Source organism: Nematolebias whitei, chromosome 4, assembly GCF_014905685.2.
Source record: "Nematolebias whitei isolate Nwh7 chromosome 4, NemWhi1, whole genome shotgun sequence".
Classification (NCBI taxonomy): Eukaryota; Metazoa; Chordata; class Actinopteri; order Cyprinodontiformes; family Rivulidae; genus Nematolebias; species Nematolebias whitei.
The window spans coordinates 52,636,093-52,652,402 of NC_056501.1; the positions used below are offsets into that span (position 1 = coordinate 52,636,093).

The 16,310-nt window shown below is 42.3% G+C and overlaps 1 protein-coding gene across 1 annotated transcript in view; it reads right to left on the bottom strand.

Annotated features, from left to right (window-relative positions):
* Window positions 1-16,310, bottom strand: part of gabra4 (gamma-aminobutyric acid type A receptor subunit alpha4) — a 124,622-nt gene that overhangs the window by 74,740 nt on the left and 33,572 nt on the right. The window contains exons 3-4 of the mRNA XM_037675439.1: window positions 13,387-13,530; window positions 12,679-12,831 (exon numbers count right to left, since the gene is read on the bottom strand). Coding sequence (XP_037531367.1) covers window positions 12,679-12,831; window positions 13,387-13,530 — 297 coding nt within the window. The remainder of the gene's footprint in view (window positions 1-12,678; window positions 12,832-13,386; window positions 13,531-16,310) is intronic.

Genomic DNA, 16,310 nt, shown 5'->3' on the forward strand with positions numbered 1-16,310 from the left:
CTCTGCTACTGTCTTTACTTACTCTGCTCAACCTGTTTTGTATCTGTAATTATTTTTTCAATCCTCAACATGTGTTTTTGTCTTTCAGGTTCACCTGCACCTGTATCTGGACCTGGACCTATATCTGGACCTGGACCTATATCTGGACCTACCATTCTATGTTCGTCTGTCGCTCCTTCCTGTCCTCTCAATCCAGTTGGTCAAAGCAGATGGCCGCTTGTCCTGAGCCTTGTTCTGCTGGAGGTTTCTTCCTTTTAAAAAGGGAGTTTTTCCTTTCCACTGTTTTTGAATTAAATGCACCGCAGTAATGAATAAGGCAGTATTTTTTCTGATTGCAACTGCATTACACTTCAGTTTTTACACAAAAAAAAAATCCATCCATTCATCCATTCTCTTCCACTTATGCGGGGTCGGGTCGTGGGGGTAGCAGCTTAAGTAGGGAGGCCCAGACTTCCCTCTCCCCAGCCACTTGGTCCTGCTCCTCCGGGGGAATCCCGAGGCGTTCCCAGGCCAGCCGAGAAACATAGCCCCTTCAGCGTGTCCTGGGTCTTCCTCTGGGTCTCCTCCCGGTGGGACGTGTCTGGAACACCTCACCAGGGAGGCGTCAAGGAGGCATCCTAAACAGATGCCCGAGCCACCTCAACTGGCTCCTCTCGACGTGGAGAAGCAGCGGCTCTACTCTAAGTCTCTCCCGGATGATCGAGCTTCTCACCCTGTCTCTAAGGGAGAGCCCAGACACCCTGCGGAGAAAACTCATTTCGACCGCTTGTATCCATGATCTCAATCTTTCGGTCACAACCCAAAGCTCATGATCATAGATGAGGGTAGGAACGTAGATCGACTGGTAAATTGAGAGCTTCGCCTTTTGACTCAGCTCTCTCTTCACCACGATAGACCGGTACAGCGCCCGCTTCACTGCACCTATCCAGCTATCAATCTCAGGATCAGCAGGACCTCCTCCCCAATCCGGAGAGGGCACTCTACCCTTTTCTGACTCAAGACCATGGCCTCGGATTTGGAGGAACTGATCTTCAACAAAAATTCTTGAAGATTTTTATAGTTTAAAAATACATCATTCAGGCAGTGTTTTATCTGAGTTGGATCCTGCCGGAACAAGATTCGGGAATTCTAGCCTCCGAAATAGCCAAACTCATCCTGAAATCCAAGCCCTCCACGTGTTCATTGGATCCTCTCCCAACAGTGCTTGTAAAATCTTGCCTTTTTTCACTTCTCCATATCATTTCTGCCATTATTCACTCCTCTTTCTTCAGGAACTGTCCTAACTATTTTCAAAACGGCAGTTGTCACTCCGATCCTTAAGAAGCCTGGATTGGATCCAAATATTTTCAATAATCTTTGCCCTATTTCTAATAGGGATGCACGATCCACTTTATTTTTTTTACTTCCGATCCGATCCCGAAACCTAAATCTGGATATCAGCCAATACTGATACTATTCAGATATCATCATCATTATTGATTTTATTTGAGGCTGTAATATCTCTATAGGCAAGTACAGTTTGTACACATATAAGCATGCATGTCTAAAAAGGCAACTTGAGGTTAAGTTTTATTAATGTTGAATAAGTTTCAAAGTTAGAATTAAATCCTGCTAACACAAAACATGTTTTTTATTCCTAGCTTTAAAGTGGATATTAAAGTGATTAACTGGCTTCAAACATCTGCTAAGTTCATGGCAAAAACCAGCACAGACATGTTTCTGCTTTTAGTTATTTACATCACTTTATAATGTAGCTGTTTTTGTTTGTTTTTTAAAATATAATTTTCTTTTGTTTTTCAATTTATATGTTTTTTTATGATTGTCTACTGTTGTAATGATAAATATCTCCTGGAGGGTAAATGTAAACTAGATCTTGGCTGCAAATATTCAGTCCAGCTGTGAAGCAGTCTGATTTCAGTCAGCTCCTCCAGACGGGCAGACTGAGGGCGGCTGACTGAAACCAGACTGTCTGCTTCGGACTGAATGAGAGGAACACACCGCTGAAGCCACAAAGCTCGAACGTCCAACGTAAAACTAACTTAACCGTGGTGCCTGGCTAAACAATCCTCATGCTCTTTAATGTGTTTTTTTTTCTCAAATGTTTAAGTTCGATGTATTGTAGGTCGCGACCAAGCTTCCCCCTCTCAGTACAGCAGCTCTGCAGATATTGCACGTTGCTGTCTTGTGGTGTTTAGTGTAAAATACTTCAACACAGCGGACATGTTACCATGAAAAGTTGGTTAGCTGTTAGCTGCTGCTCAGCCCTCACGTTGTAGCTGCTGCAAACTATGAAATGAAGTTCCTGAATGTGAGGCGGGTCTTATTACTCTTGGTTCATGAGACATGCCTCCGTTCAGGAAATCCATTCCATAGTTTGAAGCCAACTTTTAATTCATTCAACCATTATTTCTACAGGTTAATCCCATTGAGCCTCGAGAACTCATTTTCAAGAGAGACCTGATTTCAACAGAGTGATGACAACAGTGGACAACAACAGTAGACAATCATAAAAGAGGCATACAGATTATTATTATTTTTTTTTTACAAATTAAAATAAGATGGCAACAAAAGTAGCAAAAAACAGCCAGATTATAAGGTAAATGCGGAAAACTAAAAACAGGAACATGTCTGCATTGGTTCTTGCCAGGAGTCCAACAGATGCTTAAAGCCACTTAGAGAGGTCAAGGTCGAGAGCTTCAGATCTTTTTGCAAGATATTCCAAGAAACAGGAGCGGAGTAGGAGAAGGTTCTTTTGTCTAGTTCAGTCCTCACTGAAGGAACACTGCAGGTAATCATGTCTTGAGAGTGCACGTTGTAGCTGCAATCACGCAGAGACATGTTGGAAGAGATGTATGAAGGCAACAGACCAAGAAGTGATTTAAAGATGAAGATGTACCAGTGACAGAGTCTAGGTGCAGTTTACTTGCACGCTAGCAGATCAGCCGGCAGGGAATCACATGTGGAGATGTTTTAACTGTTAAGATATTTTTAGACTGGTCCTATGGTTTTGATCTGCTCAGAGACAGGATTATAATGAAATTATTACCCGGTTCTGACTGGGTTAAACTGGGTCAGCAACTCTAAAAAGAGTCTCCCTGGGATTCAATATCTGTCACGGAATAGAGTTTAATCTGCTTGCCACATCACCTGGAAAGGCTTTTTGAAGCACCGTCTCATATTTCCTAACACATCAGAACCACTTAAGATCTACTGAGATCACACTTAGTCACGCCCCCTCATACCCTGACAGGTTGAGCTCCCCTTCTGTGAAGGAGGAGTCCAAGACCCTATAAATGAGTAATGACATGGGACATCGGGGCTCTTCTTCCGGGTCTGTGAACGCGTCACAGACTGGAGAGTCCAGCGCTGTAAATTGTAACTTTTTCCTGCCTTGATTTTACAAAGTAATACAATTGGTAAAACTTAATTGACGTTTCCTTGATTTATTGATAATGAGAGTTGCCACTTCTGAGGGAGGTTTGAGCCGTGGGGAAAGACGTGGGCTGAAGGGGGTTTCCGGGTCCGGTGGCCCGCAGCCAGCTCCCGTATTTAACATAACAGACAAAGACATGCATCATGGATCGGAAATCTCTGCAGGTTGGATCGGGAAAATCCGATACGTAAATTATGCTGGTATCAGAGGCCGATACTGATACCGGATCGGCCCCATCCCTAATTTCTAACCTTCTATTCATCTCGAAATTCTGGAAAAAACAGTCGCTTCTCAACTCCACCTCCATTTAACCAAAAACAGTCTATACGAACAGTTCCAGTCTGGTTTCCGCCCCGGTCACAGCACAGAATCTGCTCTCCTTAGAATTACTAACAATCTTCTCATGGCAGCAGATTCTGGTTTAATTTCTCTTCTCATCCTCCTCGATCTCAGTGCAGCGTTTGATATTATCTCCCACGACATCCTTCTCCGCAGACTTTCATCCACTGGCATCACCCTTACACCCCTCAGTTGGTTTCAGTCGTATCTCTCTGGCCACACTCAGTTCATCCAACTTAAATCATTCAGATCCCACTTCTCCCCTGTGACTTCAGGTGTGCCCCAAGGCTCTATCTTGGGCCCCCTTCTTTTCATCATCTACCTTATCCCCCTTGGCAATATCTTCCGTAAATTTAACATTCACTTCCATTGTTTTGCCGATGACACCCAGCTCTTCTTATCCACTGCACCAAATTCTTCACTTCCTCCTTCTTCCCTCACTTCCTGCTTAGCTGAAATTAAATCCTGGTTTACGTCTAACTTCCTTAAATTAAACAGTGATAAAACAGAGTTTCTATGTAACTGCACTAAATCCACCATATCTAAAGTCAACAGTTTTTCCCTGACCATTAACAGCTCCATGGTTTCTCCCTCCCCTCACGTTAAGAGTCTGGATGTCATTCTTGACGGCATTCTCACTTTTCACTCTCACATCAATAATATTACCCGGTCTGCATACTTCCACCTTCGAAACACTGTCTCTGTCCATCCCTTTCCCCAAACTCTGCTTCCATCCTGGTCCATGGTTTGGTAATTTCTTGAATTGATTACTGCAACTCTCTCCTATTTGGTCTGCCACAAAAATTACTCTGTAAGCTTCAAATGTTTCAAAATTCAGCTGCCCGCATCGTTACCCAAACCCCCTCTTTTCACCACATCACCCCAGTTTTACAGCAACTTCACTGGCTTCCAGTCACTTTCAGAATTCAATTTAAAATCCTGTTGTACACATTCAAGGTCATCCATAATGTCGCCCCTCCCTATCTGTCCCATCTCCTGCACATTATCACCCATTCACGCTCCCTTCGTTCTTCCTCTTCTATCAACCTCAACGTGCCTCTCGTCCACCTGAGCACCATGGGACACAGAGCCTTTTCTAACTCTGCTCGCCAACTCTGGAACGCTCTTCACCCAGAAAGAGTGAAATGTTTGATGTGTATTATTTACATTAATCATGTATCAAAACAACAGCACTAATTTGTCAAAATAACAGTGATCAAAATGTCAAAAAGATATTTTACTTTAAAATAAATGGATGGATGGATTGTTCATAGTTGGACAACTGAGAAGGCAGTCATATTGAGTTTGGAAAAGCAGGAGCAACGTGCAGGAATGAATTCAGCAGAGAAGAGTTTGACTCAGAAATGTGAAGTGTGTGGGAGGGGTGGGGGGATAGCACATTTGGCCAAATCTGAGCTGCTTTATCCACACACAACCTGTTGTTGCTCTGTAAAATAATTTAATCAAGTGTTTACAATTGTAGTGAACTAGGCCTGAGGTCAAGTCCTGACCTTAAGGACTTTATGGGACAGAAGCTGTCATTTCATTGATTTGAATCCAGAAATACAGGTTGACCCATCCTGAGACTTTCTTTCTTTAAGAGTTCAAGTGAAAGAACACTCTCTTTTCTATTATCATTACTGTTTTACAAATGTTTGATAATCAAAGTGTTTTTAGTTCAAACCATTTTAGATGTTGCAGTGAACTGATCATTTTTAATTAACTGTGAAACAGTAATAATGATTTTTAATCCTCATGCAAAGTTAGAATTCCTGTTAAGGTCTGTTACAGAGTGATTATGCATTTTCTGATTTTCTGTCTTTGAATGAGCAGTGTAAGTTGGTCCAAGGTTGGAGTCAAACGCAAACAAGTTGTTGGAACGAGCTGTCATGTTTTTAAATCCTCTCAGACGTAAATAGAGAAGCTGGCACCTGTTTTCCGCCAACTCGTCTAAATATTCCTCTCGTCTGTCTGAAAAACATTTGCAATCTGTTCCATAACATTCTTGCTGTTTTTCTAACTCCTAGTGACCTCTTACGTCACAAAAACACACCCCTGTCTGGTTGAAACGACCAATCAGGACACTCCCAAGTGAACCGGAAATAGAGCTCTTTAAAGGTTGGTACTTCCTAGTTCAACCGGGTCGAGTTTGGAGTCGAGTTGGGAGTCGAGTTTGGAGTCGAGTCCAATTGGAGTCGGGTGGAGAGTTTGCAGCTCCAGTCGTTTGGGAGAACAGAAGTCCAGCCATGATTCAAAGCTCTTCCGAGTATTGGGGATTATGACATCTTCCACCTCTGAGTGGAACTCTGACGGACTCCACTCATGTGAAGTCCACTTGTGAGGTGAACTTGTGTCGAACAAGCACCGTCACTACTTCGGACGATTCACAGCTGTTCCTACGGAGACGCTGAAAGGGTGCGTTAAATGGACTTTCGTACCAGGGAGACATCTCCAGGTAAAAGAGATTTATATCACCTAAGTGTACCGGGGAAGAAGCTGGGAAAAACCCGGAGAGTGCCGTTCTGATGCCGACACAACATTCTCCCTCATCCATCTTTTTCTCCCTCTAAACTTCATCTTTCCATCTTTAAAATTCTTCTATCAAGTAGAAATCATTCCAGATATTTTTAGAAGTGTCTGTTGTACAGCTGGAAGTGAGAAAACAATTGCCGTATTGTTTACTCCCTGTAAAACTTGTTTAAATTAGCCATGTTGTTATTTTCCATATTTTGCCAATTAATGTAAATGTGTGATGTGTTAAACTTTGATTCTGTTAATAAATGACCCACTGTCGTTGGTGAGTCAAAGATAATTAACGTCTCACGTTACATTTCTAAATTCAATGCACATTATATACAGTCCAGAAAAATGAAAGAATCCGTTTAATTTATGAATATATATCATGCATATGTTCATTCTACACAATTGTAGGTAAATGTAGACTTTAACATTCCATTAAAATAGGCTACACCAAAACACAGGAAATAGCATCTACTTTATGAAAAAAATTAAGGGGGAGGAGGACCTACAGGCTCCCTCCACCTCCCCCATGCCCCCCCCCCCCACACACACACACACACACACCACCACCACCACCAGCCTGCACACCCCCCTCCCCCTGCCCGCTATTTGTGTTTCGGCATCGATCAGTTTACAAATTAGGCATTCAGGATTCTGACACATGTATAATACCATATACTTTGTGGTCCTTGGTCAAGTTTGAAGCAATCCAAAGTGCTATTAGAGAGTGATACTAAAAGAATACAAACTGCTTATAATTTCCATCAGTCAGAAAGAACCATCATCTACGATTTTGAACAACAGTATGGTGGTGTAGATTTTCCATGAAATGGCAATTCCAAGTGGTTTCTAGACTTCTTTGAAAAACGTAGATTTTAAAACTGCAGTGAGTTGCGTTGTGTTTTGCGAGATGATCTCATATGCAAATCAGTCTCTCTTACTTTTTTGGTCTGGTCCACATGAGAGATGTTTGGGTCACATGTATGAAGATACAGCAGCACGTGAAACTGATAAAAGATTACATTTAAAACTGTTTTGAAATGTTGTTTTCCAGCTAAAAGGTTTCTAAACTACAACTCTCGTTCAGCATCACCAACAATTGTTACTTTCCAAATATAGAAACAGTAAAAAAAACATGATATGTCGGTGGGCATCTTGGATTTTTTAATGTGGCATCTAATTTTTGATAGCTACCCTATTTTTAAGTATAGATGTAGCTACACACCAAAAAGGCATGTTGCTTATTTTTCAAGTTGCCCACCTCATAAGGTAGGAGCATATACATACTGTATATAGTGGCAGCCATCTTGGATTTTGACATGGCAACACAATTTTTGAAAGGAAGCTTTCTTACACCTAGATGTTGCCACACACCAAAATAGAAGTTGATGCGTCACTTTTTTTTCAAGTTATTATGCTCACAACATGTACAGACAGAAGTATGGATGAAGGGTATTCCCAATCATCACTCCACGATGGGGGGAGCACAAAGGGATCAGAGAGAGTCAGAGAGTCAGAGTTTCTTTATTGTCATTCGCACCTCATGTGGTTCATGTGGTGGAGCGAAATTATGTCCACAGGGTCCCAGTTACATCCAACAATAAAATGTCTAAGAAAAACAGTAATGACATCTAAGATATGAACTAAGAAAAACATCAACTAAATATACACTAAGCACTCATAACATAAAACATTGAACATCAGCACAAACATGAACATGAGTCTGTGAGCAGATGTGCACGCATGAACACATCAACATTGAAACAGATCAGCAGCAACATGAAACAGATCAGCAGCAACATGATATGGTTTTTCACAGTGATTATTCTAGTTAGAGATTCATGAGTCTAACAGCCTCAGGGTAGAAGCTGTTCCTCAGTCTAGTGGTTCTACACTTAATGCTCCTTAACCTCCTTCCTGAGGGGAGTGGGGCAAAAAGTGTGTGTGCTGGGTGGGTGGGGTCCTTCATGATGCAGGTGGCCCTCTTCCTGCATCTGGAGGTGTAGATGTCTGTGATGGTGGGGAGACTGATTCCAACAGATTTCTGTGCAGCCTTCACCACTCTCTGCAAAGCTTTTCTTTCTGCAGCTGTGCAGCCTCCATGCCACACATTGATGCTCGAGCACAGGATGCTCTCCACTGCACACCTGTAGAAGGAGGTGAGGACTGAGCTTCCCAGACCAGCTCGCCTCAGCCGTCTGAGGAAGTAGAGTCTCTGATGAGCTTTCTTGATCAGGCTGGTGGTGTTGTTGCTCCAGCTGAGGTTGTCATTCATGTGTACACCCAAGTACTTGTAGCTGGAGACCACTTCCACCGCAGATCCTCTTATGTTCAGGGGGGTGTAGGTGTTTTTGTTCCTTCTGAAGTCCACAATCATCTCCTTTGTCTTCTTCACATTGATGTGAAGGTTATTCTCTCTGCACCAGCTCTCCAGGTGTTCCACCTCTTGCCTGTAGCTGGACTCATCATTGTTTGTGATGCATCCCACCACCGCTGTATCATCTGCAAACTTTACAATGTGACAGCCTGGATGGGTAGCTGCACAATCATATGTGAGCAGAGTAAACAGAAGGGGGCTCAACACACATCCCTGAGGAGAGCCAGTGCTGAGGGTTATGGTGGAGGAGGAGAGGTTGTGGATCCTCACTAACTGTGGTCTGTTTGTTAAAAAGTCTAGTACCCAGTTGCAGATGGAGGGGCTTAGTCCTAGTGTGGATAGTTTGTCCATCAGGGTTTGGGGGATCATGGTGTTGAAGGCGGATGTGAAGTCCACAAAGAGCATACGGACGTAAGAGTTTTTCTGCTCCAGGTGGTTGAGTGCAGTGTGGACCACAGAGGAGATTGCATCCTCTGTTGATCGATTCTCACGGTATGCGTACTGATGAGGGTCCTCGTTGATGTTGATGGTTGTTTTGATGTGAGTCATGACCAGTTTTTCGAAGCATTTAGCGACTATCGGGGTGAGGGCCACTGGCCGATAGTCATTCAGACCAGTCACTGTGGAGCTTTTTGGGACTGGGATGATGGTGGCAGTCTTCAGGCAGGTGGGAACTGTCTCCAGGGTAAGTGAGGTGTTAAAGATGTCTGCCAGCACCTCACAGAGCTGATCAGCACATTCCTTCAACACTTTTCCGGGGATGTTGTCTGGGCCAGTTGCTTTGTGCGGATTAATCCTCCTGAAGGTACTCCTTACTTCTGCTGAGGTCACGCTGAGATGCTCTTCATCCGGTGGCGAGGTGAGTCTGGTGCTGGGTGGTCTGTTCGGGTCTTCAAAGCGTGCATAGAACTTGTTGAGGGCATCAGGCAGAGATGGGTCTTTGGGGCATTGTTCACTCCTTCCTTTATAATCTGTTATGCACTTAATGCCCCTCCACATGCTCCGAGGGTCTTGTGAGATGAATTGACCCTCGATCCTCTGTGCATATGCGGCCTTGGCCTTCTTAATACCAGCAACCAGCTCTTTTCTTGTCCTACTCAGCTCCTCTGAGTTTCCAGACCTGAAGGCAGTGTTCCTGGCTTCCAGCAGGGTACGCACCTCTGCATTCAGCCAAGGTTTTCTGTTTGGGTAGCTTTTAACATTTCTGATAGTGGAGACTGTGTCAGTACATGTACTAATGTAACCCAGTACTGAGGATGTGTATTGGTCAAGATCAAGCGAACCTCCATTTTCAGCAGCTTCTCTGAAAACCTGCCAGTCTGTTCGATCAAAACAATCTCTCAGTATGGGTCCACTGTCCTGGCTCCAACATTTAACTTTCTTTTGTACCGGTCTGGAGCGTCTCAGCGGGGGCATGTAAGCAGGAGCCAGGAAGATTGAGATGTGGTCTGACAGTCCTAGGTGGGGGCGGGGTTCGGCTTTGTATGCATCTTTTACGTTCGTGTAAACACGGTCCAGCGTGCGGTCTCCACGTGTCGGAATCGTCACATGCTGATTAAAGCTTGGGAGACAGTCCTTTAGATTCACGTGGTTAAAGTCTCCGGCTACAACGTAAAGAGCCTCGGGGTGTTTGTTCTTCAGCGAGCTGATGATATCATGTAGCTCTTGTAGTGATTCATTAGCATTAGCGTCCGGAGGAATGTAAACAACTGTGATAAAAGTCACTGTGAACTCTCGGGGTAGATAATGTGGCCGGCATTTCACTGTTATTTGCTCCAAAGCCTTCGAGCATGAGCTATTTACAACAGTACAGTTCGTGCACCAACTTTTACTCACATAAATGCACACTCCGCCCCCCCGTGATTTCCCCGTTAGCTCGCTGCAGCGGTCCGCTCGAAATAAAAGTCTGTCATCCAGCTGGAAGACTGAGTCCGGCGTTTCACTTGTAATCCACGTTTCCGTGAGGCAAAGCACTGCACACTTCTTCATCTCTTCTGAGGCGCCCGCTCTCAGACGAAGTAAATCCACCTTGTTGTCCAACGAGCGGACATTCGACAGAAAGAGAGACGGCATGGGGAGTTTACCAGCTTTAGCGTTAGCTCGTAGCCTCACCATAACCCCCGCCCGGCATCCTCTCCTCTTAAGCCGGGAGCAGCGCTTCCTCTTCTGCCCGCTGGAACGCCTCTGCTGCAGCTTCCAGGTAGATGACTTTAAGATCTGCATTCTGCCGAGCGTAGCTTTGAGTTTGTTGCTGATTTCTGCTATATTTCGTGGCAAATCCGCTCCTATTCTCATCAGTTCGGTTCGGCTATAGTTCACACGCATAAATCGCGCAGAGTCAGGCACAGAGTCAATATCAAAACTTCTAAAAACTGGGATGGTACCGGGAGCCTGTGAAGCTGCAACTGCTCTGAGCGCGGCCATCTTGGAAATTTCATAAACATGTTAGAGTATAGACCACTACAACAAAGCACAAGAGGCCAACAAGCAAGGTCATATGTACATTAAATCACACAAAAACAAAGGGTCACATAAACCCAGAAATCATCTTAACCAATAGCTATAATGTGATCTGGATAAAATCCCCTTTAGTGGTACATAAAGAACAGTGTGTTCTGCAGAGTCCTTATGTAACATTAACGCACTTCGTCTGTGCCCAGACATGACCGTCATATAATTAATTACCTGTCAGTCAATAGCTACTGGCTGACATTGATAGGTGAACTGCAGCTAAAGGATGTAGACAGAGGAAATTAGCCTACACATTTTATGTAATGCTGTTTTCAAAGTAAACTAGAACTTAGATGCCAGAAATGCTAGAAATAGAAGAATTAGCTAAATACATTTCCCTGACTCTGGTACATATGATGTGTGAAATTAACTCACTGTACTGCAATGCAGCTGGACTCAGATATGCTGGCTGCTGCAGAAATAGAATAATCTGTCAGTGCTTTATTATTTTGTGCCTCACCGACATGCATTTCTACTGAGAGTCACATAATATGATCTTTTTTACTCTGCAGATAGACTTGTTATGCAAACTATAAAGACAATAGAGCTTTAGAGCATGATGTCACTGTGTCCGCGGCACGGTGGCTGATGGGATAGGATGGGGTAGGAGCCACCATGTTTACTGTCCTCGATATTAGCTGTCGAAGACAAGCTTTCTCATTAACCCTTTTTAAAAAAAAATCTAAGTAGGTTAAAACAATTTAGCAATGGTCCGAATTTGTTGAGTTATTGGATGTAATGTCCAGTCACACGACCAGAGTTGTAAAAAGATTGAAAACGGACTTTTGTTTCATAGTTCCCCCGCCAGGAAACAACGCGAGGAGCTCATGTGTCAGACATAACAAAAAGGAGATGAATGGCTTGATATCAGCAGTGAGACGTCCTGATATAACTTTCTCCAGCATCCCAAGATACCTGCTAGTTTGTTCCAGACATTTCCATTCTGGTGAGTGTCTAAATTCAGTTTATTGGTGTTGTCCCATAAATTTGTGCTATGATTTTATCCGGGTGCTTCACGTTTAGTTCATAGAAGTGGAGAGGAGCTCAGTGAGGCTGCAGATGATGGAGAGGAGGAACATGAACCAGCAGCAAAAAGGTACAAATACAATGTGTGAATGAAAGAAGCATAGTTAGAATAGTTGTAGGGGGAGTGGGGGAGTGGGGGAGTGGTGGCGCAGAGGTTAGAGAGGTGGGCTTGTGATCCGAAGATCGCCGGTTCACGCCCCGACAACATCAAAATTGTGGGTGGGGTAGGTGAAACACCCACACTTGCCCCCACCCTCATTCGCCCCACCCTGGGCCCATGAGCAAGGCCCTTAACCCCCACCATGTGCTCCCTAAAACAGGTCTCTCTTGAAAATGAGTTCTCGTGGCTCAATGAGACTAACCTGGATAAATAAAGGCTAAATGAAAAAAAAAAAAAAAGTTAGAATAGTTGTAGACTGGAAAAGGGCAAGGGAAAAAAGAAAAGAAGTAGGAGTGTGTAAAGTCTACGTACCAAAAACTGTCCGTGCCGGGACAGATTCTTTATTAATCCAGAAAGACACTTGAGACAGAATTACTGTCATTATGCACGGGATATACGTCTGAATCATGAAGTAACCCATTTTACGTTTCAAGTGGAAGTGGACCGTCATCACCACATATTCACCTGGAGGGTCAACAGAGAAAGAAATGGATGAATAAACAATAACCAATCTTAAGTGTGGCACGTTTAAATTAATACAGTAAAAGACAGATGTAATTTGATTAGGTCTTCATATACTATTACTGCTTAGGAATCTCTTGTTTGCTGTGCCTGTTTAAGCATTGTCTGTTTTTCTGCTGCAAAAATAATTAGATTTTTGAATCCTTCATTTTTTTATAGAACCAGTTGGCTCTGTAAAATGACCCAACGTATCATGTTTACTTCATGGGGTGCTTCTGTGTGCTAGTCATGTTTAACAGACAGTCTGCCATGTTTGTACCGGTAAATGTCAAAGCTCCAACTCCTTCAACTGTTACCAGCGAAGCTGAATTCATACAAAATTATTATCCCAAATATTTGTGTGGAAAACTGAGTGTAGACCTGAAAAATCTTCAGTGGTTTGTGTTTCACTCTTCAAATAAATAAATAAATAAAAATAAAAAAACAAAGTTTATCTCATTATTTCTGTTTTCCTAGGAAAAGATCACTGTTTTGGTGAAAAATAAAACAACAACTCACCTGTAATGGATTTAATGGTCTCACTGGAGACCGTCTGACCGATGAGATCGTACTGAACTAGGCTGGAGGACTCAGGAGGGACCTCCACTGAATGCTGAGGCCCTTTGGTCCAAGTATAGATCATCTCTGTTTTAGGATAGGCATCTGTGGACAAACAGGACAACCTCACAGACATCAATTGATCACTGTCACAAATAGTTCAGTAAAAAAGTTGTTGAAATAATCTGTACAAAAAGATATTTAAAGCTAACATCTGTAATTATGTTTAGTCAATGAGACATGTTACAGCTGTTTTATTATCATTTTAAACAGCTACTTTTGTGTGCATGAATCCTTAAACATTTGATATATGCCACGTGTTTGCATTCATCCTCTGCCAGATATTGTTTTGTGTAATTTTCCCATCTGAGAGAAATGGTCATTTTAAATGTCCTCATGCATGCTCAACAATCCAGGTAGAAAAATCTAAAAATCTAAAATCTAAAAAAAGTTAAATCTGATACGCTGGTTTTTTTTTTTTTTTTTTTTTTTTTAATGTCCAGAGGACCAGATTTAACTTTTTTTTTTAGTCATTTTAAATTGTGTATGCATACAGATGTTACCACAAAATAAGAAGTGACATTGACAACTACGTTTTGAAGGTTTCTCTAGCAAATTGTTCTACATCAGGCATTTGTATAAAAGGGAAATCTTTGTTGTACCCTTATATTCTCGCCATTTTATTGTTGACCTAAAGCTCTTGTTTTAGCTGGAATAAAAATAAATGAGTGATTAGTCATTGATATCAAGACAAAAATCTGCACTGCAGTCACTGTATGACAATGGAAGTGATTCTGAGGAAATAACTTGTAGACGGTTGTGAATCACAGTGAAACTAACAGTGGACACTGTCATAGGTTTCACACTTCAAGCTGAGGAACAGCTTCTACCCTGAAGCTGTTAGACTCATACATCCCTAACCAGGATAATCACTGTAAGAAAAAATAAATTAAAAAAAGAAAGTAACATCACTGTAATTCCACTTTAATTAGTAATATGTGACTTATTTGTGCTGCTGATTATTTCATGCTGCTGCATTCATTCATACCCATCTGTTCACCACAGACTCATGTTCAGGCTGCTGTTGTTACGCTATATTGTTTTACATTATTATTCTTCCACCTGCGTAATATCACTAAAATTAGAAACATCTGATCTAAAAATGATGCAGAAAAACTGGTCCATGCATTTGTCACGTCTAGACTGGACTATTGCAATGGTTTATTATCTGGGTGTCCAAATACTTCTTTAAAACGTCTTCATTTGATCCAAAATGCTGCTGCCAGAGTCTTAACTGGAGTTACTGGGAGAGATCACATCTCTCCCAGTTTTAGCTTCTCTCCATTGGCTCCCTGTCAAATCCAGAATAGAATTCAAAATCTTACTTCTCACCTACAAAGCTCTCAACAACCTAGCTCCATCTTATATTACAGATCTTATTGTTCCATATTTTCCTAACAGAGCACTTCACTCTCAGACTGCAGGTTTACTTGTGGTTCCTAGAGTTTACAAAAACAGAATGGGAGGCAGATCTTCCAGTTCTCAGACTTCTCTCTTGTGGAACCAACTTCCAATCTCTGTCCGTGAGGCTGACACATTATCCAGTTTTAAAACTAGACTTAAGACTTTCCTTTTTGATAAATCCTATAGTTCGGGTCGGCTTTGGTTTCCTGAGCTGTCCCTTAGTTATGCTGCTATAGGCTTAGACTGCTGGAGGACAAACTGACCACACTTTTCACTCTGCTACTGTCTTTACTTACTCTGCTCAACCTGTTTTGTATTTGTAATTATTTTTTCTATCCTTAACATGTGTTTTTTTTTTTTTTGTCTTTCAGGTACACCTGGACCTGGACCTACATCTGGACCTATATCTGGACTGGACTTATACCTGGACCTACCATTCTGTGTTCGTCTGTCTCTCCTTCCTGTCCTCTCAACCAGCCGGTCAAAGCAGATGGTCTCTTGTCCTGATCCTGGTTCTGCTGGAGGTTTCTTCCTGTTAAAAGGGAGTTTTTCTTTCCACTGTCTCCACTGTGCTTGCTCAGGATGGGAGACTGCAACGAAGCCAAGATTCATCTTGTCTGCTGGATTCCTTAGATAGAGAAATTTACTAATTGGCTTTTAAGTGAATGTTCATGTAAAGTGCCCTGAGACAACTTTGTTGTGATTTGGCGCTATATAAATAAACTGAATTGAATTATTAGTGTTTAGCTTATATCTTAGATCTTTTGGCGTATCGTTAGGTATTCATATTGATCATAGTGTATATCTTAGATCCTTGTATACTGTTTCTTTTTGATACTTTATATTTGGCTATTTTTGAGTGTAACAGGGACCCTGAGCACATAATTTCATTCCACCTCATGTACCACATGTGATGCAAATGACAATACACTTGACTTGAACAAGTCACATGTTTAACATTTTGGTTGGCAGTTGTTTGCAGATGTCAGTATTTAAACAGAGGTTAAGAATCTTAATGCAATTTTTGTCAGGACCTGCCATCAGAAGGTTTGAACCCAAGTGCAGGAAGATGACAAGGAGGCTCCAGGTAAAAATATCAAAATATTTATTCTCAAAAAACAAAATCAAAAGTCTGACAGGGCAGTCACTTACTGGTACTGAGAACAGATCAAAGCCGACATGACAGGAGGCAAACCAAGACACCAATGAAGGACAATCCAGAGACAAAGACAAGATGCAGAGGAACTGAATATATACACAGACACTGATTGGGCCAACGACAGACACCTGCAGTGATTAACATGACACAGGTGAGACAGGGGCTGAACACAAGGAGGAAAAACAGAGCTGAACAGGAAATGTGAGGAAACAGACAAAGACAGGACAAAACCCAAAAACCCTACAGTACTCCCCACTCAAGG